This window comes from Mobula hypostoma, chromosome 23, assembly GCF_963921235.1.
Source record: "Mobula hypostoma chromosome 23, sMobHyp1.1, whole genome shotgun sequence".
Lineage (NCBI taxonomy): Eukaryota > Metazoa > Chordata > Chondrichthyes > Myliobatiformes > Myliobatidae > Mobula > Mobula hypostoma.
In genome coordinates, this window is record NC_086119.1 from 34634018 (window position 1) to 34659991 (window position 25974).

Genomic DNA, 25974 nt, shown 5'->3' on the forward strand with positions numbered 1-25974 from the left:
GTGTCTCACTGCTTAGCCATAATGTGTATTGGAGCTTGAAGTTGCATCATTATTTGGCATCCACAGTCATGAAATTATGTTTTTAATTCTTTTTATTGTTTAGATGAGCAATTGCATTATTTTGTAGCATTTTAGAAATACGAACTTAATTTCTATGGAACTAATTTACTTATTTTTGGAAATATTTAATGTTAATTTGTTTATAAAATGAACGGTCACCTAAGATTTTTAATGTTATTTTGAAAGCTTACATTCTTGAAAGATGGAGGAAATATTAGCATAATGACCATGTGTTCATACCTTTAATACAAAAAAGGTTGATTTTTGAATTAGACACTCTGAATCTGAGGAAATCAGTTGTTCAGTGCCACCAGAAAGATATGTTGATGCTGGTTAAAATTTTTCAAATGCATTTCATAGTTTGAAAATTAAATATTTTAGGTTAGGCGATTATGCAATATGTTGATTTATGAAATCAATCCGATCGCGATTAGAAGCCAATTGGAATTCACAAAACAGACTCATTTCCTGAGTGAGTCTGAGACTTATCACTCCTATTAATGACGAACTTGTAGAACCTGGAATTACATTGATTGGAATAGTCTGTGTGGGAGTACCATCCAACAAATGACTTTTTTTAAAAATCACATTGTTTATTAAGAACGATTTTGTGTTGTGTAGTGTAAATTGAACCATAAACTCCATAGGGGATACTAAATTATTCAGTTGTTTAAAGCATGTGGTTTAGTTAATTTAAAATCATCATTATTGCCTATTGGATGTTGTTTTTGCTGCTGGGCATGTGTCGTCTCTGACTAGGTTGGCACTTTATTTTAGTTATTCTCCCAGCATACCCTTGTGTGATGCTCTTTGAATGAGGATTGATTGTACTGACAGATCAACAAAATGACAGTGCATTTTTGGAAAGCCTTAATGCATTAAATGTTTTGGTTCAAATTCAGCTCTCTGTAGAAACTTTTAATTGATTACAGGAATAGTTTCTGGAAGTTAGCCAGATTATTTCACATCTACCCAGTGCTAATTGGATGTAATATTGATAGTTATTTGGAATGCTGGTTCTGTGGACATTACAAGTGGATACCAAAATGATATCTGACATCCTTGGCCAAATTGTTGTCTGAATCATATTTGATGCTCCCTTTATCAAAGACAAACATATGTTATCTCTATGGCTGAAGCATTTGCAATGGGTTGTGAGGTTAATTCAAACTGGCTGAACTCATTTTGACTTTAATATTTTTTGTCCATTGCTTGAGGCAGTAACAGTGAGGCAGAGCTGGGATCTTGTCATCCAATGTCACCACTTAACCAATAAGAGTAGCACGCTGTGAAATGAAAAGAGGAAGCACTAAGGAGGGAATGAATCAGAGTGTGCAAATTCATCCAAGAACTGATGAAGATAGAGACTTAAAGGGAAAGAAAAATATTTCAATCAAAAAAGAATTAAGATACAAATCAAAAAGGAAACAAGACAGAGTTAAAATATTAACATTTAACAATCTCCTGAAGCAATTCATAGCCCAAAAGAATAGGCAGTGCACTTTTTTACAGCTTTCTGGACAAAAAGTTTGATTAAGTATGATTCATAATTATCACACTATATATTGACATTAAGTGATGAGTTTAAAGCACCATTCATAAGCAAATGCTCTGACATTCATGAATGTCAAGTTGGCAAGTGCTGTGGACAAGAACCGATGAGGATAAGGCTAGAGGCCCACCGGATCAGCGAATCCCCCAGATCAGTGTCTCCCGGGATCAGATGTCCAGATGAGCAGGAAAAATAAGGGCTAATGACCCCCTAGGTACGCGAGTTTGTGAGCCAGTGTTTGAGGCATGTTGCTTGGGGTCCTGACCTTGTCAAGTCCTGGGGTTGATACCGAAGATCGAAGCCCGAAGGTCAATCAGAAGTCCAGACGTTGAAGCTCTGGGTCAACGAGTCTGAAGTCCACTGGGAAAGTCGGAGGTCTGTGAGTCTGTGAGAACAATGCAGGCTGGAGGCCCTGAGGCCTATCCTGAGGTGAAGGACTGTGTGTGTGTGTGTGTGTGTGTGTGTGTGTGTGTGTGTGTGTGTGTATGTGAATGGGTGTGTTGGTGGGAAAAAGTGAGGAAAAAGGCTTGTTTTGCTGTTGTTATGTTGTTTGATGTGCTCTATTTTGTTGTGTTCTGTGTTGTTCTGCCCTGTCTTGTGAGCATGTTATGTTGACAACGTATGTTTTAATAGCTCAATTTACATGTGACAAATAAAGTTAATCTTTATTTCATAACATAATGAAATGGGTTCCATTAAAATTATCTTTTTAACATGCCTCCATGATAAAGAAAGTGAGGAAGTGTGAAGTATTAAGTTTTGTCACTTCAAAACATTAAACTTACTCAAAGGAAAATGAGAGCCGAGAGCTGTGAGTCTTAGATGGTTCTTTACATCAAGCGAGGTGTGCACATGTCACATTGTAGCATCATGACGTATGTAATTCATATATTTTGCAAATAACTCAGAATTTCTCAATGCTTCGTTAAGCCCATCACTGAAGTAACAATGCTCACACAACTTCTTAAATTCAACCATGTACACTGAAATGGATTGCCCTTCTTTTTGATTTCGCTTATCAAACCTAAAGCGTTCTGCAATCAACATTGGATTTTATTCTAAATGTTCCTGCATTACTTTCACAATATCAACAAAGCTCATTTTGGCTGGTTTGATTGGAGCAGTTAAACTTTGAAGCAAACTGTATGCCTTTAAACCCAATGTACTCAGCAAAATCAGTGCTCATTTCTCCTTGGCTACTTCTACAGATGTACCGTGGAGAGCATTCTAACTGGCTGCAGCACTGTCTGATATGGGTGGGGGTGGGGGTGGTGGTGTGTGAATTACACAAGATCAACATAAGCTGCAGAAAGTTGTAAACTCAGTCAGCTCATGGGCACTAGTTTTCCCAGCATCCAGGACATCTTCAAGGAGTGATGCCTCAAAAAGGTGGCATCCATCATTAAGGACCTCCATAATCCAGGACATGCCCTCTTCTCATTGCTACCATTGGGGATGAGGTATGGGAGCTGAAGGCACACCCATTCAATGACTCAGGAGTAGTTTCTTTCTGTCTGCCATCAGATTTTGAATGGACATTAAATCCATGAACCACGTATGTTACATATAAACCATAATGAATTCTTTAAACAAAGAATACTTAATCAACAACATATTTACAATATTACTTATATTACTGAAATATTAAATACACCACATTAAGTATTAGGAAAGGAAGGGAAAATTCTTGTTATGGTTTGCTCCTTTAAAAAGCCAATACTGATGCTATAAACAATACTGCTGCCTAGATTCCTGAAGTACTTTTTTGAGTGATTGTTAAACATTTTCTGTATATTAACTTCTTTCAGAAAGACTTCAGCATAAGACTGATTTGAATCTTTCTGCAATATAGTAGACTTAAAGCTGAAATGCTTAGTATGGTTCTGGTCTTCATTCAGTTAATGAGAAAAATAGAGGAGATTTTTGCTATTGGACCAACATCAGGATAACCTGTTTAAAATGATAATGAAGGTACTCGAAGGAATTTCATTTTTGGTCCTCAATTAATGTTGACAGGTGACCTCCATTCTCCCTAATGAAGATTTCTCATTGATATTCACTGGAGAGAATAATGTGGAAACTGAAGAGTTAAGGGAATGGGACATTGATATTATGGAGAAATTCTGTATTAGGAAGGAGGAAGTGCTCAAAATACTGAAACAGATGAGGGTTGATAAGTCCTCAGAGTCAAATCGGATCTATTCTAGGTCGCTAAAGACCACAAAGGAAGCTCTGATGGAGGTTTTGTATTTTTGTTCACTCATGAGTGAGATACAAGAAGACTGAGGATAACTAATATTGACCTTGAACACAACCAACAATCAGGATAAGTCTGGGTTTAATAAGTAATGTGGTTGCTGGAGAAGATTCTGAGAGATGAGATTTAAGTTCACTTAAAAGACTGAGACTAATTAGAAGAAGTTAACATGTTTCTGTTTTGGGGAGATCATATCTCACAAATCTGTGTTTTTTCTTTGAGGAAGTAAGCAAGGAAATTGCTGAAGATGGGGTAGTAGCTGATGTCAATCTGGACTTTAGTTCGGTTTTTGTCAAAGGAAGGCTGGTCCAGAAGGTTAAGGCATGAGGAATCCAAGGTGTGTGGGATCACAATCTGGCTGTGTGATAGAAAGAAGAGGTTAGTGGTGGAAGGATGATTTTCTGACTAAAAATATGTAGCAAGTCGTGTACCATAGTGATCAGTGCTGGAACCTTTGTTATTTATACTATATATATATATTTAAATGATTTAGATGAGAACGCAGGGGGTAAGTTTGCAGACAGCATGAAAATTTGTGGAGACATAGATAGAGAAGAAGCTTGTTTAAAGATATGATGGAACATAGATCAGTTAGAAAGCTGGGCAGCGTGCTCACAGACTAAATTTAATCCAGACAAATACGAGGGGTGATTGATAAGTTCGTGGCCTAAGGTAGAAGGAGTCAGTTTTAGAAAACCTAGCACATTTATTTTTCAACATAGGCCCCTCCTACGTGTACACACTTAGTCCAGCGGTCATGGAGCATACAGATCCCTTCTTTGTAGAAGTTGCTCACAGCAGGGGTGATTGATAAGTTCGTGGCCTAAGGTAGAAGGCGATGAGTTATTAACTTCAAACTTTCTGCATTATCACTCAAAGAGTTGAACTGCATGTGCATGTAACGAGAGCGTCTTGGACCTCCAGGTGGTCCACAGCAGGGGTGATTGATAAGTTTGTGGCCTTAGGTAGAAGGAGATGTGTCATACGGCTCTCGTTACATGCATGTGCAGATAAACTCTTTGAGTGAAACTGCAGAAAGTTTGACGTTTCTCCTCATCTCCTTCTACTTTAGGCTATGAACTTATCAATGACCCCTGCTGTGGACCACTTCTGGAGGTCCAAGGCGCCGACATCTACAAAGAAGGGATCCGTATGCTGCACGACTGCTGGACTAAGTGTGTAAATGTAGCAAAAAATAAATGTGCTATGTTTTCTAAAATTGACTACTTTGACCTTAGGCCACGGTCTTATCAATCACCCCTCATATGAGGAAATGCACTTTTGAAAGTCAAACTCTGTTGGGACACAGAATAAATTATAGACACCTTACGAGTGTTGATTCTACTGTGAGATCTTGGAATGCAAGTCCATAGCTCTGGGAAAGTGGTGACACAGGTGGATGGTACACTTGACTTCGTTGATCGAGTTATTGAGTTAGGACATCATCTTTCAGTTGTACACAATATTGGTTAGGCCTTGCTTGGTATATTGTGTACAGTTCTAGTCTCTGAATACCAGGAAGGATGTGTCACCAATCGAGAATGCAGAAAAGACTCATCTGGATGTTGCCTAGAATGTAGGGCTGTTGTTATAATATTGGACAGGCTGAGTTATTTTCTCACTGGAAAATAAGAGGCTGACAGATGACCTTAGAGAGGTTTCAAGATTGTAAGGAGCACAGAAAGGATGAATAGTTGGAATTTTTATTCCTAGGGCAGCAGCATGGGTGGGGAAGGGGGATCTAAAATCTAATGGCACAGGTTTATGTTGACAGAGGAGAAATTTGAAGGAGACCTAAAGGGTGATTTTTTCACGCAAAGGTGAATATTTGGAATGAGCTGCTGGTGGAGGCAGATACAATCACAGCATTTAAAAGACATTTGGGCAGGAAAGAAGGAGAGGGAAACTGGCCTTTTGCGGGCAAATGGGATCAGTGCAGATGAGTATCCTGGCTGGCATAGAGAAGGAAGACTGTAAGGACCTATTTCTATGCTGCATGTTTCTATGATTCCAATATCTATTTGGGCACCACGGAAGAATATCTGAATTCTGACAAGAGGTGGTCAGAATGCAAAGCATTTGGGCACTTGCCCTTGAGTCAACCAAGAACAGACCAGCAGGCAACTTGAAGAATTTTGCTCTTGAATCCAACAGACAGATGCTGTATTTTTTCCTGTAACGATTTGCAGTTTTATATTATCCAAATACAATTGAAGCTCTGTTTAAACATATCACAAGACCCTTAATGTGATCTAACAACTGCATTTTAAAGTTTGTACACATGACTACCACTTTGCTTTTAGCTTCCATTAAAATGAAACTCATCTTTATAGAGTACACTGTTGTGACAGGTCCAGTGTCTGACTATTTTTCTAAATCCTTTCAGCATTTTGCTGTTTGTAAATCTATTGTTCTTCAGACCTAAATTAAAATAAACTGTTCTGACAGTGAAGATTGAAGAACACGAAGTTCTTATTCTGCAAATCTAAATTTGAAATACCTTGAAAGCAAAGTTAAATAACGAAATTGGTAGTGCATATAATATTATTTCTCCCTGTTGTCACAATGGACCAGTCCACTCAGTATCAGGCAGATTAAAGAAATCACTGTGGAACAAACCAGATAAAGAGACAGGTCATTTGGCCCACTCGATGTATACCTATTTCTAATCGTGCAACCATTCTTTTTCTTTTGTCCTTCCTCTGGATTCCCCAAAAACAATCACAGCAATATAATTTACTACTGTTTCCATGCCCAACATGCCTTACCTATTGATGCTTGTTTGAAGTTTTAATGCAGTTATAGAGAAGGCATGTCAGCGGCTATATTTCGTCAGGAGTTTGAGGAGATTTGGTGTGTCACCTAAAACACTTGAAAACTTCTACAGATGTACTGTGGAGAGCATTCTGACAGGATACATCACCATCTGGTATGGGGGTGGGGGCTACCGCACAGGATCGAAAGAAGCTACGGAAAGTTGTAAAATTAGTCAGTTCTATCACGGGTACTAACCTCTGTAGTATCCAACACATCTTCAAGGAGTGATGCCTCAGAAAGCTGGCATCCATTATTAAGGGCCCCAATACCCAGGACATGCCCTCTTCTCATTGTTACCATCAGGAAGGAGATGCAGAAGCCTGAAGACACACACTCAGCTATTCAGGAGCAGCTTCTTCCCCTCTGCCATCCGATTCCTAAATGGACATTGAACACATGAACACTACCTCACTTTTCAAAAATTATTTCTCCTTCTGTACTACTATTTTTAATTTAGCTATTATATATATATTTACTGTAATTCTTTTTTTCTATATTATCATGTATTGCATTTCACTGCTGCCACTAAGTTAACAAATTTCATGACACATGCCAATGATACTAAACCTGATTCTGATTCTGAATTGGAAGAAGTAGTGAATATTATGACAATATATACCAGATATGACTAACATTGATAATCTGTAATAGCCCATGAATATAGTATTAATTATATGTTTTGGATTATTGATAGTCTTTTGTTACTATTAATGACACGTAAATATACAATAACTTTTGGGTAAAATAGACTGCTGGATACTTCAATTAACAAAATTATATCTCTGCATGATTTTATTTCTACAAAGCTTCAGTGCTTATTTCTATATTGTGTGTGAAAATCCGGCCAATTACACCTCTCTCCAGCAAATAAATGATTCACTACGACTAAAAATTATCATTTCACAATGATTAACTGAAGCTTTATGCAACTAAATCTACATAGAGGTGTTTAAGAGGCTCTTAGATGGGCACATGAATATGGATGAAATGGAGAGATACGGACCATGTGCAGGCAGAAGGGATTAGTTTAAGTAGGTGCCATTAGCTTAATTAGTTTGACACATAATCATAGGCCGAAGGGCCTGTTCCTGTGTTCTCCTGTTTTATGTTCTTTTCTGTCAACTATGAACAAACCAAGATTCATTTTTAGTAAGAAACTATTTGTCAACTAAATGCACATTCAATTAAACATAGCATATTGAATTGAAATTATATTTTTGAGAGGAATGGGATATCTTAAAGCCCCAGATGCTTGCAGCTGCACTACTTCAGAAGATTGGGTGCTTGATTATGGTAAGGAGGTAAATTTTAGCCATAGTGTCTTGCAGATACACAGCATGAGAATAGCTCATTGCTTTCCTAATCTGCACTAACCATCAACCACCGATTTACACTAATCCTACACTAATCTCAGGTGGACGGACACCACATGTACATCAATCCTTCAGTTAGAGTGGGTGTTCAGCGTAAGGTTGGGGGATGATGTACATGTGGTGTCCGTCCACCTAGCTCAGGTGTGAGGTTGGATTGCTTGAAGCACAGAGCTGATTCGGTGAGATCAAGAACGGCTTCAAGTGTGGCGCTGTGCTGGGGCCCGGGTCCTAGAGCGAGGCGTAATCCGGTGCTTGGACAATTTCAATGCCGGCCCAGATAGACCGATAAGCTCGAGGGTCGGGCTGACTTTGCCCACTCTCCTGCCATGTTCGTTACTCTCTCCGACGACTGTCGTCTCTGTGAGTTTCGCAGCGTTTTTGCCCTGCTAATATGTTGAACTGAGATGGCTAATATGAGTAGGCCTTGGCCATCTCTGGCTGCTCCAGGCAGATCTAAGAACACAATCTGGTACGGAAAAATGTCGTTGCTTCTATTGTTTTCATGATGCGTGTGTTTTTTCCCTCTTTTATAGTCTTTTTTTAAATGGGTTCTTTGGGTTTCTTGATTGGTGGCTGCCTGCAAACAAACAAATCTCAAGGAGTATAATTTAGACATTGCAACACTCACAACACGCTGGAGGAACTCAGCAGGTCGGGCAGCATCCGTGGAAATGATGAGTCGACGTTTCGGGCCGGAACCCTATGTCAGGACTGAAGAGGGAAGGGGCAGAGGCCCTATAAAGAAGGTGGGGGAAGGGTGGGAAGGAGAAGGCTGGTAGGTTCCAGGTGAAAAACCAGTAAGGGGAGAGATAAAGGGGTGGGGGAGGGGAAGCAGGGAGGTGATAGGCAGGAAAGGTGAAGAAGGAATAGGGGAAAACACAATGGGTATTAGAAGGAGGTGGAACCATGAGGGAGGTGATAGGCAGCTGGGGGAGGGGGCAGAGTGACATAGGGATAGAGGAAGGGAGGGGGAGGGAATTACCAGATGTTGGTAATGTTCATACCAAGGGGCTGGAGACTACCTAGACGGTATATGAGGTGTTGCTCCTCCAACCTGAGTTTAGCCTCATCATGACAGTAGAGGAGGCCATGTATGGACATATCTGAATGGGAATGGGAAAATTAGCCTTCTCCTTTCCACACTCCCTCTACCTTCTTTATAGGGCCTCTGCCCCTTCCCTCTACAGTCCTGACGAAGGGTTCCGGCCCGAAACGTTGACTCATCGTTTCCACGGATGCTGCCCGGCCTGCTGAGTTCCTCCAGCCAGTTGTGAGTGTTGCTTTGACCCCAGCATCTGCAGAGTATTTTGTGTTATAATTTAGACATTCTTTGACAATAAATAAATGTTCTTGAATCTTGTATTGACTCCCAGACTGCAGTGCTTACGCATATACTAGGGGCAATTTACAGTGGCTGATTAGCCAGTAATCCTGCATAATGAGGACAAGAGTGGATGGCGAGTGGGTGTTCAGTGCCATCGGCCTGTGTTTGACCAGTCTCCTTCCCCCTCCCTCTTGCTTGCTGCTGCCAGAAGAAGGTGCAGGAGTCTTGGGTCATGGGCAAGGTTTGATCAGCACAGTTTGTGGATTGGACTCATTTTTAAAAGACTCTGTGGTTCATGTTACATGCGTTTCTGTTTTTTGGTTACACTTTTTAGTTGCTATTTTGCACAATTTTGATCGGGCCACTTCGACGCGGACTGTCTCTGCAGCCTACGGTCAACGAAAGGGCACAGCACTGAATTGAACTGAACTGAGCTGCACTGAACAGTCCTAGACTGTTTCAAGGACTCTGCGGTTTGATGTTTAATCTTCTGTGTCTTTTGATTGTTTTTTGCCGTTTGTGCAATTTTTTTTGCGCGTTAGATGTTTAATGTTTGCTTTGAACGGGTTCCATGGTGTTTCTTTGTTTTATGGCTGCCTGTGGGAAGACAAACCTCAGAGTTGTAAACTGCACGCACACTTTAATAATAAGTGTAATGTACTTTGAATCTTTGAATATCTTTGAAATTAGGAGGAAACCCATGCAGTCACCAGAAGAACTTATAAACTCCACAAAGACAACACCCAAGTGCAGGACTGGGCTTATGTCTCTGAGCTCTGAGTCAGTGGCTCCACCATGTACCACTGTGTGACCAATCCATTCTGGAGGGTGCTCATGGCCCCGTGCACATCGCAGCTGTATTGAGCAGAAAGCCAGCATCATTGTTAGATGACCCAATTTTCATGTGTTTCAGCTTTTCCAAACAAAAACTGACCTGAGGAAGCTTGGTCCACCATATTGTGCAACCTCAGTATTACCTGCATTGGAATAAATGTCGATTGTGTATTTATTTCCCAGAAACTTCCCGAATTTGTTTTAATATTTTTTCAAATTAAACTACATCTTGAACAAGCATCATTGCCAGAGCTTTAAAGAGTCCCTGGAAAAACATTTGTTGCCTATTTTATAGCTCAAACTACAGATTCAATTTCTAAACTCCCAATACACCTACAGGGATCAAACAAAACAAATCGACTATGTCTTGAATTTAAGTTTTATCTTCCTTTAATGTTATCTTTTGCTTAAAGGCTGCGCCCTTCCCTGAGTCAGAAGTTGGGGTTGAAATCTTACTTCAGATATTTGAGCAAATTATGTGAAATGGCACTATGTCGCAGTAAATTTTTTTAAATCAAAGTACATATATGTCATCATATACAACCCTGAGATTCATTTTATTGTAAGCATACTCAATAATTCTACAGAAAAAATAACAGAATCTGCAGAATCAATGAAAGACCACCCAACCTGGGCGTTCAACCAGAATGCAGAAGACAGCAGACTGTGCAAGTACAAACAGAATGAAATAATAAAAAAAAATAAGCAAAAAATAATGAGAACATGAGATGAAGAGTCCTGAAAGTGAGTCCATTGTTTGTGGGAACATTTCAATGGTGGGGTGAGTGAAGTTATCCCCTCTGGTTCAAGACCCTGCTGGTTGAGGGATATTAACTGTTCCTGAACCTATTGGTGAGAGTCCAGAGGCTCCTGTACCTTATTCCTGATGGCATCAGTGAGAACAGAGCATGTCTTGGGTGGTGGGCATCCCTGATAATGGATGCTGCTTTCCTGCGACAGCGTTTCACTTAGATGTGCTTCAGAAGAGACATCAAAAATAAAACGCAGCTGCCTTCTAAGATGGACCACCGTAGATACTTTCTGCATTGTTCAATCATTAACAATCAGAATTGTGAGGCCACACTTCAGCTACATTGAGACCAGGTCAAAGTTTGATTTTGGTTGGATTGAAAATGATTGGCCTGGAAAATAACTTAATTGTAACCAAACATTTCACTCCTTTGCACTTTTTAACATGTTGAACATAATTTCAAGGTTTGTATTTCTGTTAAAGCAACAAGCAATGAAGAACTACTTCCCTCTTCTCACCAAGATATTGGGCATTATAGCAGACCTGCTGTGGTGTGTTACCAAGACAGTGAATTATATGATGAGTTGCAAGAGACTGGTATGATTTTTATTGCAGTTAATTTACTTTTGGAATTATTTTAAGAACATAAGTGAAATGAGCCATTGCAAATGAGAAACAACTGCACATCTTCAAAGCTTCCAATGATAGAGCATGCTACAGTGTTGTGGAACAGCAGAGGTGCTGGAATATGATAAAACTGAAGAATTCCCACTGCTCTGCCACTGTGAAATCAATCATCTTTATTTTACTTTCTTCCCTTTAAAATTAGGTCATTTTGGACTTAAAGAAAAGAGCTAAGTTTGTGAGAAAGAAGCTTTCATTTTCAGTAACAATGTTATTTTCAATAGATTATCCATCAATTTGGCAAAAAAAAACATTTTTGTTAGAAATTCATCTTTGGTTGGCAATCATGTAAAGGTAAGTGGTAGACTTGGCTTTGAGAAGGATGCAGTGAAGGTTCAGGCGGACATCAACAGGCTAAGTACATGGCTGACAAGAAAGATGGAATATCACATCAAAAAGAAAAGGGAAATAATTTGGGGGAAATAAAATAGTGAGAGATTGAAAAATGTTCCTTGAGGTTCCTTGAGACACCTTGAGGTGTCCTTGTATACCAATCAATGAAAATTTTTAGAACATGGAGGAATACAGCACAGAACAAGTTATTTGGCCCAGAGTGTTGTGCCAAACCAGCTGAGAAGCAAGTCAAAAATACCCAAACACTAATCCCTCCCACCTACACCTAGTCCATAGCCTTCCATCTTCTCTATATCCATGTGCCTATCCAAACGTCTCTTAAAAGCCTCTAATGTAATTTGCCTCTACCACCATACCAGACAGCGCATTCCAAGCATACATCACTCTCTGAGTAAAACACTTAACCCTCACAACCCCCTCACAGCCTTAGCAAGTAATTTGATAGGAGAGGTTGAGTAGACTGGTTTATAGTCTCTAGCCTTTGGAAGAATAAACAGAGATCTCACTGAAGTATGCAACAATTCTCGTGGGGCCTGTCAAGGTAGATGCAGCTATTTCATCTTGGTGTCTTGGCCACAAACACAAAATGAGGAGTTTGCTGTTCAGAACAAGTGAGAAGAAATTTCTTCATCTGAAGGACAGTTTATGTTAAAATTTATCTGCCCAAAACACTGTGAACTTTCAATCAGTGGGCACATTCAAGAAAGAAATTGATATATTTTCGGATGTTTGGGTAACCAAGGGATATCGAGACAGTACAGCAAAGGATTGAAGTAAATGATCAGAAACAATCTTATTCAATAACAGGGCAGCCCCAGGATCCACATGGCTGCCTCCTGCTCCCACATCTTATGCCTTTATATTGCATTAAATAGTAAATTCAGCTATGTTGTTGCGTGAATGAAGTCACCAGAGAAAATTACTGGTGGATTAAAAGCGGCTTCTTTACTTGACAAAACAACGTACAGCAGGCTTCGTATGGAGATGCTTTCGGTTGAAAGGCCTCACCGGCCCAACATGGGACTCAGTATTTTATGTGCCAAACATCAAAAGACAGCTCATTATTTACAAAGTATGGACAATGCTTTCTTTGAAACCATGTACAACCTTCACACCTCCCGATTTGCATCCAAACCACAGACATCCAAGTGAATTTGAATCAGCATTATCTGAACTGGGCTTTTAGGACCCCATTGTTCAGATCTGCACTCCAAATTAAATCCACAACACACTTTCAGATGTGAAAGCTGGTAGCCAAAGTCAGTTGCTAAATGAACATGTCCTAAACCCAAAAACCACTCTTAACAAGCTAGTTCTACTCTCCCTCCAAATTTCATTCCATTGAAGTCAATAAAAGGTGTTGGCAGTTTTTTTTTTACAACTAGCACAGCTGGTGTGTTATTGGGCCTGATCATGCAACCAATGAAATAACTATTTACATTAATTTCTGGTTGGAAGGCGGCTGGATTGGTAGCTACAGTGTCTCTGACTGTCAGACCTCCTGCTTGCTGAGAGTTTAATTTCCAGTCTGCGGGACAACAGTCAGACTCCCCTTTGCAGCTGTCCCAGGTTGGCAGAGATCATTCAGTGCATCCAGCTCACTGGGTGGCAAGAAGCCTCTGACTGAGTGAAGCACCGTGACGAAATAGTGTTTGTGGCTTGGATTGAATTTGTTGAGGTGGGGTATGAGTGTCTGGAATGGGAGAGGATCTGGGTTGAAATCTGGGTCTAGGTGGTTGAGGGATAACTATATCACTGAATCTTAGTCTCATGGGGTTAGGGGTGAATGGGTATTGATGAATTTAAAGAGGACGAAGTAGTCCGCAAGATCACTCTGTAAATATTCTTTGATTATATCCTTCCTCGCAAGCGACTGGCATGGAAAGTTTTGATGACACTTCTCAGCTATATTTATCACGAGTGGGGGTGGTTGAATGATAAAAAAACACTTGTTATGAAATGTTACCAAGACTTTTGCTGACAGTCACCTGGGAGAATCAAGCATTACACATTGTCAGTTGAGAATGGCAAAATCTTTCTCTGATAGCAGTGGATATCTTAGGTTATGTGTGTTTTTCTCCTTTACGTTTGAAGGAACTCTGTAATGTCATTTGGATTGTGATCCAAATAAACATTGAGCATTGGATGTGCACAGAATTACCAAATACAGCTTTTAGCGTCTTCTATATTTTAAGTTTTGCATCAAGGACCACTGGTTGGCTGTATAGATCTTCATGAATATTTTGGTGCTGCAGTACTGGATGTGGGAGAAACGGAAAACATTCTATATTATAAACATGAAACTGCAGATGTTAGCAGTCTGGAGCAGCACACAAAGGAGATGGAGGAATTCTCTGGGTCAGGCAGTATCTGTGAAGGGAAATGAACTGTGAATGTTGCAGGACTAGATCCTTCATCAGTCCTCTATCAATAACAGGTCATTTCATGAACTCTCAGTGATCCAAGGAAATGACCTGGAGAAATAATAGCACTCTCCATCTTCAAAGAAACCAAAGCAGGTTTTCTGTCCTCTTAGTTGCTGTTAATGAGATGAAGAGAATCTGCTTCATTTTATTTTCATTAAAAAGACCAATCTGATGTTTCAATGAGGGTTGAGTGATTGTTCCACTAGCTAAAGTTAATGAACACTTGTTAATGAATCAAATCTATTCCTTTCTCTTCAGAATTTAACACTTCAGAATTTAACAAGGGAAGACAATCATTTTATAAACCTCATTGATGACATATCAATAGATAATTTAGAATGTTAAGTATCGTGCACAGTCTCTGACCAAGTCAAAAGAGTGGTTAAGCTGCATTGAGAAATAAAGTTAGAAGATTATAACTTTTGCTTTGTGAATGTCTTCTGGGCATTTTTCCTGGCGAAATACAGATCACCCATCTCCACCCATGCTGTCCTTACGTTGCTCAAAAGTTCAGAATTATATCACTTTTCTTGGACGTCCATTGTCATTATCCATAGCTAAAAGTAAACTAGTGTAGGCTGGAAATAAGTGCCTGACACAATTGATGCAAGTGGATTAAATTGACAACATTATCTGAAAAATAGTGACATTAAATGAGGTAATTCACATTCCAGGTTTTCTTCAGGATATTTATTTTGCTCTGTTGATCAGAATTTTTAAGAATGAACTGCAAGCTTTTAATACTTATAACTTAAGCTGTTTGGGCTTCCTGATCCTTGGCATGTGTGCAATTGAGCAGCGATCGCATGACTGAGATTGAAATGACGGAGTGAATGGAAAGTCAATTTTTGCTAAAGTGCAGATGGTTTCACCAGAAGAAATGTTGCAGTTATTGAAGAAATTGTCTTTCCATTTGCTCTTGTATTTGTCACAAACAGAGGTTAAATTTAGAACATAGAACATAGAACAGTACAGTACAGGAACAGGCCCTTTGCCCCACAATGTTTTGCAATATAATTAGTAATCAAATGGCTGTCAAAACTAATCTTATTTATTCATTCATTCATTCATCTATCTATTTATTGAGATACATTGCAGAATAGGCCCTTCTGACCTTTCAAGCCATATTGCCCAACAGTCCCCTGATTTAACCCGAGTCTAATCATGGGACAACTTAAAATGACCAATTAACCTACCAATCGGCACATCTCTGGACTGTGGGAGGAAATCAGAGTGCCTGGAGGAAATCCACACAGTCATGGGGAGGACATACGGACTCCTTACGGACAGTGGTGGGAATTGAACCTGGATCACTGTTACTGTAAAACATCGTGCTAACCACTATGCTACCGTGCTGCCCATTTCCTTCCATTTTCCTCACATTCATGTCCCTAGCTAAACATCACTTAAAAGCCTTTAATGTTTCTGTCTCTACCACCATCCCAGATAGTTTATTCCAGGCACCCATGAGTCTGTGTAAAAAAAACTTGTCCTTCACATCACCTTTTAAATTACCCAGTCTCGCTTTAAGTGCATGCCATCTGATATTTGGCATTTCCACTCTCGGAAAAAGATTCTGTCTGTTCACTCTGTCTCTGTCTCTCATAATCTTACACCTCTATCAGATCTCCCCTCGGCCTTCGCCACTTCAGAGAAAACAACCCAAGTTTGTCCAGCCTCTCGTTATAGCACATGCCCTGTAATCCAGGCAGCATCCTGGTAAACGTCTTCTGCATCCTCTCCAAAGCCTCAACATCCTTCCTATAGTGGGGTGACCAGAACTGTATACAATACTCCAGATTCTTCCTAAGTAGAGTTTTATAAAGCTGCAACATAACCTCCTGCCTTTTGAACTCAATGCCTCGACTAATAAAGGCAAGAAGTGCCTTCTTAACCGCCCTTTCAACCTGTGTCGTGACTTTTAGGGAGCTATAAACTTGGGCCTCAAGATCCCCCTCCTCATCAATGCTGTTAAGGATCTTGCCCTTAACAGTGTACTGTCTCTTTACATTTCTTTCCCCTGCAGATGCTGCCTGACCTGTTAAATTCCTCCAGCGGATTGTTTGTCAGCCCTTTATCGTCAGCCAGAGACTAGGTGCACAAGGCTGCCTGGGGGGTGGGGGGTGGGGGGATGCGAGGGAGGCAAAGGTCTGTGCATTTTTGTGCCTTCTGTCCTAGAGCCAGCTTCTTTCTTGAGGTCACTTGCCACACCGTGCCCAGAGCCTGTGGAATAATCACTGAGCCAAACACTATTTTCGTAGTTTCATTCTCCGACTTACACTTACAAGTTTCAGAGCAGCGTATGCACCACGGAATATGTATAAACAGCTTCACTGGCTGCTGTGTTCCTTTCTTTTCTGTGACAGTTCAGTCCTGCTTTTGGATCCAAGAGCCCCCACTTAGGTTGCTTTGAGCTGAAATGAGAGTTGAACCCATTAGCTTACACTGGCAAAATGGCAGATGCGTTGATGTGTATCAGAATTGGAAATGACTGGCCTCATGAAACAAGTGGTACCTCAGCAATAAGCGATCAATGATGCAATTTACTCTGTGGTAAATTTAAATCAGAATCATGAAAAAAAGCATCACATGATCCGTTTTCTTGGAAATGTCATCTGAATGCTTTGTTCTTGGATGCATGAGTTCATAACTATATAACATTTTTGCGAGCTTTGGTCATATTTTAAGACTTATGCCTTTATATTACAGTGGGAACCTTCAGAAGTGGCAAAATATCTGTCACACTTGGGTTTCAGATGAAGTGGCTTTGCAACAAATGCCAGTCCTTAGTCACATTCATGGTTAGAGTCGTAGAGTCATAGAACAGTCCAGTGCAGAACCAGGCCCTTCAGCCCATCTAGTCTGTGCCAAACCATTTAAGCTGCCAACTCCCACTGACCTGCACAGGGACCATAGCCCTCCATACCCCTGCCATCCATGTACCTATCCAAACTTCTCTTAAACATTGAAATCAAGCTTGCATGCACCACTTGCGCTGGCAGCTCGTTCCACACTCTCACGACCCTCTCAGTGAAGATGTTTCCCCTCATGTTCCCCCTTAACCTGTCAACTTTCTAGTGTTAGTCCCATCCACCCTCAGTGGAAAAAATCTGCTTTTGCATTTACCCTTTCTTGGAGTTTTCATTGGAGCAAACACAAATATCTCGAGTTGAAATTAGCGAATGGGGATGTCAGTCTTCAGCAATGCAGCACATATCTTGACCATTTCCATATGACCTACTGCCTTTCCTGTGTGAACCGAGAAAGATATGCCATTCGAGGAAAGTGGTCATACCAATGAGTAGGATAGATAGGAACAGCCCACAGAAAGAGAAGTCAAAACTAAAGGACACAGAATTGTGAAAAAAGGAAGCTGTTTGAAACACAATGAATATTTAGTATCTGAGATGCATGACTTGACAGTGTGGTGAAGGCAATCAATTTTAGCAAGCAATACTTGACAGAAAAATTGGAAGGTGACAGGGAAAGGCTGTAAGAATGGGACTGACTGCATTACTCATGCTTTGTGCCATTTTCCAGTTCTGTGATACTATCAGTGTAAGATAGGAAAATGAAAGATGTTGTAGCAGTAGGGTGTGGGAGAGCAGCAAATTACTGAACACTATGTAAAAATCACAACAATAATCATTGCACACAACCAGTTCCAGGGCCCAATATCACTAAATCATTTGTTACAAAACCTGACCTTGACAATTTAGGGCTGTAAAATCATATTTTACAAGCTGCACATAGTTGAAACAGTTAACAAAAAGAGATCTGGGTGCAGTGATAATGACATAGTCTATTAATTTCAAGTTTAATAAGCAAGGTAATAATGCATTTTAAAGTATTTTAGGTCATATTAGATAATTGATGACAGGGTACTTCTGGTCAGTCCCTGTGGGGACTGAATTCCTGCTTTAAAGAGAAACCTCCCAGTGTAGTAGAAATGAAAGAGAATTCAGATTTACAAGAAGCAAATGAATGCTTGTCAGATTTGCCGTTGCATGGGGAAGACACTCATGCACCAGGAACTGAATTATAACAGAATAATTCACAAGGGAAGTGACTAACCTGCTTTTAACAACTATAGCTCAAAAGTATTATGATTAGAGTCCTGCTGTTAGAAATTAGTTTCAGCATGTTTCTGGCATAGAATTATGTTATTATGGAAGCACGTTCAGAAAAATTAAGCCTTTCACATGACCGGCTTCTTCCCATGGAGGTATGGATGCTTTCCAGTGGGTCCATTTTCTTCTCTTCCCTGTTACGCCGCTGGCATTTAGGGCAGCTGTTTCCATTACAATTTTTTTTGACCATTCAGGGTTGATAGCCTTGAAATTAATACTCGAACCTGGAGGACTGGTGGACCACTCTTAGTCTGACCTCTACCCTTTGACCTATTTGGCATGGGTGACCCTACCAAGAGGCAAAGTACAAGGCCCTGACACCAGCCAATATAGCCTCTCTGGGTCATTGAGGCACGCAAGCCTCCAAACCCTATGACACGCTTGTGGTCCTCTTGGAGGAGTAGGACCATTCGGCCCAACTGTTTTCCCTCTAGCAGCAACTCTCAGAAGGGCAAGCTCAAGGAGGAAATGGGAGAGCAACCAGCAACCTGGGTAGTGTTTAAAGCTAGGACAACATTCATGCTCCACATTGTACAGAAATGGATTTAAAGTTGTTTCTGGTGGATTCCTCCAGTGGTACTATCAATAACCTAACATATTTCTGGACAAGACTTCTGATAAACATGAAGTGAGGTCTTCATGAGAGTTATGGTTCCCTCAGCCATGAATCCACTTTGTAATTTTAAAATGGGACAGAAGGTTTTGATTCTCTCTCCTGGACAATCTAAATATGGTTGTCAAAGTAAATTTTGTTCAACTCCAGGTGGAAGAATTCCATGTTATCAACTCACGTACAGGTCAAATTAAATCGGAATTGACAGAAATCTTCTCGTGAGAATGCTCAAAATTAAAATCAAATGAGTAGCGCAGGTGAAATCTGGATTCAGTGTCAATAAAGATGCTTTTATTTTATCAAACATACTAATGCCAGGAATATAGTTGCTCTAGCCACGAAATTGGGATGGGTTCAACTTGTAGTGAGCTTTCATCCATCATGTATGTATTTTTTATGCTTGTTTCATTTTTTTTTCTAAAGCGATATTAGAAAGCCTGAAACATGCAAGAAGGAATGAATAAATTAGCTGTACTTAATGCACTATTTTCAAAATGGTCTCATGCTTCATTGATCCCACTTCAGGATTATCGAAGTCCCTTGGGCTCATTGAAGGATTTGGCGGCCGAGGTCAGGGAGGGTTGCCTGCTACACTTACAAGTGAAGAGGAAAGAGAAGCCGCAGGGGCATATGAAAAATATGGATACAATACTTACCTGAGTAACAAGATTTCCCTGGATCGATCCATTCCAGACTATCGACCTAGTAGGTAAGTGACTCTGCTTCAATCATGTGCAAAATGCTAATAATAATTTTGTCATTAACTCCTTTTGGCTTGAGTTGTTAACAATATTTAGCATGTTTTTTTAGTTATTAATAAAATTCATAAATTTATTAATGGATATTCACAATTTAATCTTTGATGTGTCTTCCTGGGAAATATTCAGTGAAGGCATGGTGCACATTCTGTAGATTTTATTTTGATGTGGTTACTTTGTAGGCGTGGATTCCCTTTGTTGATGTGAAGGGATAATCCCCTTGTTGATTTATAAATATATTCTATTTGGAGTTCTGCTTGTATTCTGATGTTTTACATTCTAGTGGCCTTTCCAAATATGAGTGTCAAATTAAATTTTGTTCAACTCCTGTGGAAGAATTTCATGTTATCAACTCACGTTCAGTTCAAGTTAAATCGGAATTGATGGAAATCTTCTCATGAGAATGCTCAAAATTAAAATTAAATGAATATCTTCACTCCTTATGGGCTATAAGAGTCTTAATTGAAAATAAATGTGAGCCTCTTTTACTTGGTACTTACACACGTTTCCCTCGTATAGGTTGAAAATGATGTGGTGGTATGTTGTTACCTCAGTTCTAAGTATTGCATGTATTACTTATGAGTGAATATTTTTTTATAATACTGTATTACTTATAATGCATCTTGGTGTTGGACTTGAGGAATATCTGCGTAGAAATTCTTCTGTATCCATTAGGAGATATTAAAATGTCATGGATGAGGGGTCACTAGCAACCATTTTAATTTTAGTGCACTGCACTTAGCTTCCAGTTGTGAACAAGTTTCAAATTCATTTTTAACAGCGATGCAAGCTTTTTGCAGAAAGAAGTCAGAATGATATTTCACCTTGCTGTGAGCAAATTCATAGTGCCCTGAGAATGCCCAGTATGGGTACTCCCCCAGGGCAAATGGGTTAAGCTCGATGTTTTAAAAGGGGTGTTTCACAGGATGGGTGTCATGTCACATGGCTCTGAGGGACTTTGTTACTTTGGAATTGCAAGTGCAACTTATGACAAGAAATGCTTGATCAAATCTCGTGAATGAATTGAAATGACCTGGAAATGGTTCTAGTCATGCTTCAGTCTGGAATAAAAGAATACTGACAAAAAAAAAGTATTCAGGTAATTTTGGGATGGGATAAACAGTGCTAGGAAGTTCCCAGGAACAGAAGTGGAGTCATTAGCCAGTAGAAATATTTGGAGAATGCAAGGCCTTCACCTTTACCGATGGTAAGCTGGAAAGTTTATCTTGCTTATCCAGTGCTGAACTCTTGATGAAAAGGCTGACAGTTTCAAGGTGGCAAGGAGTCAAAAGAAGTTTATAGGGCAGTGCGGTGGCATGCTAGTGGAGCTCCTATCTCCCTCCACCAGAGACCCAGGTTCTATCCTGACCTCCAGTGCTGTCAGCGTGGAGTTTGCATGTTTGCCTGTGAGTATCCTTCTGCATCCAAAAACATCAGGTTAGTAAGTTAATTAGCCACTGTTAATTGGCCATTTCCCTCGAGTGGAGGTGAATGGTGGTATGGGTGATTTGAGTAGAATATGGAGAGAAAAAAATATAAAACGGGGATTAACTTTGGATTAACATACATCAAAGTTGCTGGTGAACGCAGCAGGCCAGGCAGCATCTATAGGAAGAGGCGCTTTGGATTAATGAACAAGGATGATTGTTGGTCACCAAGGACTCAGTGGGACAAACGGCCGGTTTCCATGTTGTATGTCTCTATGACTATGGCTCCAGATTGAGATTGTTACCCTCAGCAAATCTGTGAAAACGGACACAAATGTCAATGAGCAACATATACCTGTAGATGGGAAATCAGAGGGGCTAAGGAGTAATCCTTTCACAGGCCAGACGGAACAGAGGAGATGAGGAAGATTTGCCCTCCAGGATTCTTTGGCTATTGCTAGACAAGGAAGAATGGAATCAAGTTATTATAATCCCAGCTACTGGAGAAGCTGGAGAGATATTGAGGGAAAGTGACTTGGTTAATTGGATCCAAAGCTGCAAATAGATTGAGGGGTGAAAGATGTACCTTTGTCTCAATCACATAAGATATCAATAGTGTCTTGTGTTAGAACCATTTTGATACCAGAGCAGAGAGCCTGATGTGAGATATTCAAATATGGAGTAACAGTAACATCTATAATTTTTATGCAATTTTTCCAGATTGTCAGTGATTTTTGTGAAGGATCATTTTGCTTATTGATGATGGTTGGTGAGCTTCCTGTGGAACACATGAACGAAGACGGGATTGATCTCCACAAGGATGCCAGTTCATTAAGTAACTTGCAAACATTCCCTCAGCATTCACAAACAATTTATGGAGTACTGACTAAGGTGCTATAACCTGCCATTGATCCATAATCTAGAGCAGACTCATTGGGGTAAAACTAATGGTCATGTAAAAACAAGAGCCAAAATGTGGTTTTGCATGTTAACTGTGCGCAATACTGGAATAGTACATGAATTAAAAAGGAATATGTACCAATTGCTGGTCAGTACAGATCAGAATCAGGTTTAATATCACTGGTATATGTCGTGAAATCTGTTGTCTTTGTGACAACAGTACAATACAATATAAAATACTGTAATAGAAAAAATGTGAATTACATTAAGTATATATACTGCAAATATATATATATATAAAATAGTTAAATTAAATAATTAGTGCAAAAATAGGATCAAAAAGTAGTGAGGTAGTGTTCATGGGTTCAATGTCCAATGAGAAATCTGATGACAGAAGGGAAGAAGCTGTTTCTTTGTAGGATATAAAGCTCTTTAAACCAAAGTGTTTAACAACAACTATTGATGGAATTCATGGGATGGCTTGGGGTGAACTGGTGTGAAAGGTATTGTGGATATTTAATAGGTACATCTAATATCATGAAATATATATATATCCTGAAGTTCTTTTTCTTTACAAACATCCATGAAAACAGAGGAGTGCCGCAAAGAATGATTGACAGTTAAACGTTAGAAAGCCAAAGTGCCCCCACCCCCAGCTGCCCCCTCCAATGCACAAGCAGCAGCAAGGCAACATCGCTCCCCCGCAACCCCAACAGCAAAAAGGATCAGCGCCATCCACCGAGCACTCAAGCGGTGCGGCAAAGCACCAACAAAGACACAGGGTTGCAGTACCCCAAAGACTACTCATTCACCCGGCATTCAACATACCACAGGCTCTCTCTCTCCCGAATAAGGGAAAAAGAGGTGTCCCTGCTTAACAGCAAGAGGGGAGACATAACAAACAACTCGCCGATTTACAATGTTAAAAATCTGTTGCTTCGTTTTTACCGAGCTCTGTGCCCAGAGAGTCGGCCCCAGAAAGGCGCAGATCTCTGGACAGACAATCCACAGCAGCTAACCCACTGCTCCCAATGTTCTGTGTTCTCCAGCGACTCCTCAGTCAGGGGCACCGGCCTGGAATCAGCATATCTCCAGAGCCTTGAAGATCCGGGACCTTGAAGGCATGCTAGTCTTCCAGGCTGCATCCTTGGGTTATGAAAAAGCGACTGGTCATGAGGACCAGACAGTGGGTCCCATTCCCGCAAAGAACCGGTCAGAGTGTAAACCCAGGTCAGGGTCTTCAAAAGAACCTTGAAAAGGGGAAAAAGAGATATCAAAGATAGAAATAGAGCTACTTCCAATGGTGCAAGCAAAGGAGTTGCCGTTTAGTGCCATCTTGACTTTGCTCTGCCCCTCCAAATTCTATTATTATGTGAATACTCCCTGACAATCTCTCCCCACAGCAACTCGTTTGTCAATACTTACATTTTCATTTAGTTTGATTTTAGTTTGAATGATTGTTTCCTGTTGCTTCCTGTCATTTTCTATAGTTATTCTAAACATGTTGATATTTATCTCTGCTTGGTATACTTCATTCCCTTCATTGAGATCCTGCATTCCTTTCTCGTGTCGAAATGGGAAGATGCGCGCACATTTAAATGATTTTCTTACTCTTTGCAATTATTATCCCAGTCTACATTGTTCCCCATTATCTCTGCTGAGCTATTGCATCTTTCTGTAATTTGCTTCTTCCCATTATCTGGGGTGCCATGGTTACGTCGCGGAGAGCGCAATGCTATTACAGCTCAGGGCACTGGAGTTTGCAGTTCAATTATGGTGCAGTCTGTAAGGAGTTTGTATATTCTCCCCTTAACCACAATGGTTTCTGCTGGGTGCTCTGGTTGCCTCCCACAATCGAAGATGTACTGTCTCGTCCATTAATTGGTCATTGTAAATTGTCCTGTGATCAGGGTACTGTGAAGTAGGTGGATTGCTGGGCAGGGCGGCTTGTTGGGCTGGAAGGGTTTGTTTCAGCTGTATTGTTTAATAAATATTTCAGTATTTGTCTTTAATTTTCTGTCCTTTAAAGTAATATAACATCACAAGGTGCTTCTCAGGAGACAGAACACACAAAGCACATAAAGGGATATTAGGAAAGAGAGACACATTAGAGAGAAGTGAGGCAGCAAAACTTAGGAAGGGACTTGCAAAGATTTGGTTTCTGAAGACAGAGCTGCCAGTGGTGAAGTAATGAAAATAGAGGATACACAAGGGGCCAGTATTACTAAAGTAGATAGATATCAGAAGCCTTCAGTGCTGGATGAAGTCACACATGATCTTCTTTCATGATACAAAGGTTATAATGCTTATCTATAGGCCCTGAGATAGATCACTTCAGTTCAACCACTTCAGTGATACAGACGACTTATCTGATATAACCTGGTTGTAATAAGTGTTTTTGATTAATAATTTGTTGTTTTTTTTCCAAACCTAAGGAATTCTCACTTTTTCAGATTTAGCACACAACTACCTTCTGTCAGGCTGGGTTTAGCCTCCAAACTGCTGAATATCTGCTGTACTCATCACAGTTCCTGGTTGTGGACAAGAATGATAGTTGTTGTGTAAAGCTGTTAAGTTGCTTTTAAGAGCCAACAACACGATTTCCATTACTTCATGAAACCAATAGAAAATCAGCTGGATTAGAAGGACTGTGGTTGCTTTTACAGCCATCAACTTTGAAGGTACTAAGCCACTGAAAACACTCATAGTTTGGAACAAGTAGGGATGGATTATTATTTGAGTTTTTTTTTGCAGAATTTGGCAGTGTTCTTCTTTTGGTGCTAGTCTCAAATTTCCATCTTTATTGAATTCAGCGTATGGAATTTAAAGCTACACCTTTGGGGGTTGGTTTTCCAGGATCTGAACAATTCAGCTGGTTAACGCTTGGGGCCTGCTGTTGGCTGATCTTTGTTATACTGAGCAAACAGACCTCCTGGTCCAAATGCTGATTCTGGTGCTAGAGATCAAGAAACCTGTACTGCTCAGGGCATAAGCTGAACATCCCACAGTCAATTCTTGATTATCAAGGGTAAGAAGGAAAAGTATCTCAAAGTATATTGCAAAAACACGAATAACATAGATGTATTGTAAATTGTTGCACAATGTTTTCATTATTGTTGATTATTTATATTTTAAAAAATGCACGAAGTTCATTTGATTCATCCATTGCCTTTCCTTTTGAAATAGTCCTTCATGAATACAACATCCCGCTGCTGTGTAGAATTAAATGGTGGAACCACTGCGAGAAACAGAGGGCTGCTGGATCTTGGCTTGTTCTTTTGCTCTGCAGTGAAGTGTGTCCACGTACAGGATCATTGCCAGAAAGCAGCTCGCATCTTGGGTCACGGCAATCACACACCTCCTCATTTTCCCCATCGATGCTTTCAACTCAATCTGTTTGTGACGCAGCTTTTATTACCAGAATCTCTTACTTTTTCCAAGCCCCAGCTAACGTACATTTGTAGCAGTCCAGATCAATAATTCTATTCAATGCCCTGCAATCACTATTTGGTCCGTTATGCACCATTAGGACAGCAATTACAAGCAAACCTTTTGATCGTAGGACTCTTGGACATGAAGAACAAATTTGCCAAAATGGCTCTTTACTAATTGCAATGTCTGTCCATGCTGATTTCTGTGGAAATAATCCACAGGCATATCTGTGGTTTCATTTCCTTCAGATGTCCATGATTATCTTGCATTACTTTTGCTCAA

The 25974-nt window shown here is 40.1% G+C and overlaps 1 protein-coding gene across 1 annotated transcript in view; it reads left to right on the forward strand.

The window, feature by feature from the left end:
• galnt17 (polypeptide N-acetylgalactosaminyltransferase 17) overlaps positions 1-25974 on the forward strand; it is a 477425-nt gene that overhangs the window by 23564 nt on the left and 427887 nt on the right. The window contains exon 2 of the mRNA XM_063031853.1: positions 19701-19884. Within this exon, the coding sequence (XP_062887923.1) occupies positions 19701-19884 (184 nt within the window). The remainder of the gene's footprint in view (positions 1-19700; positions 19885-25974) is intronic.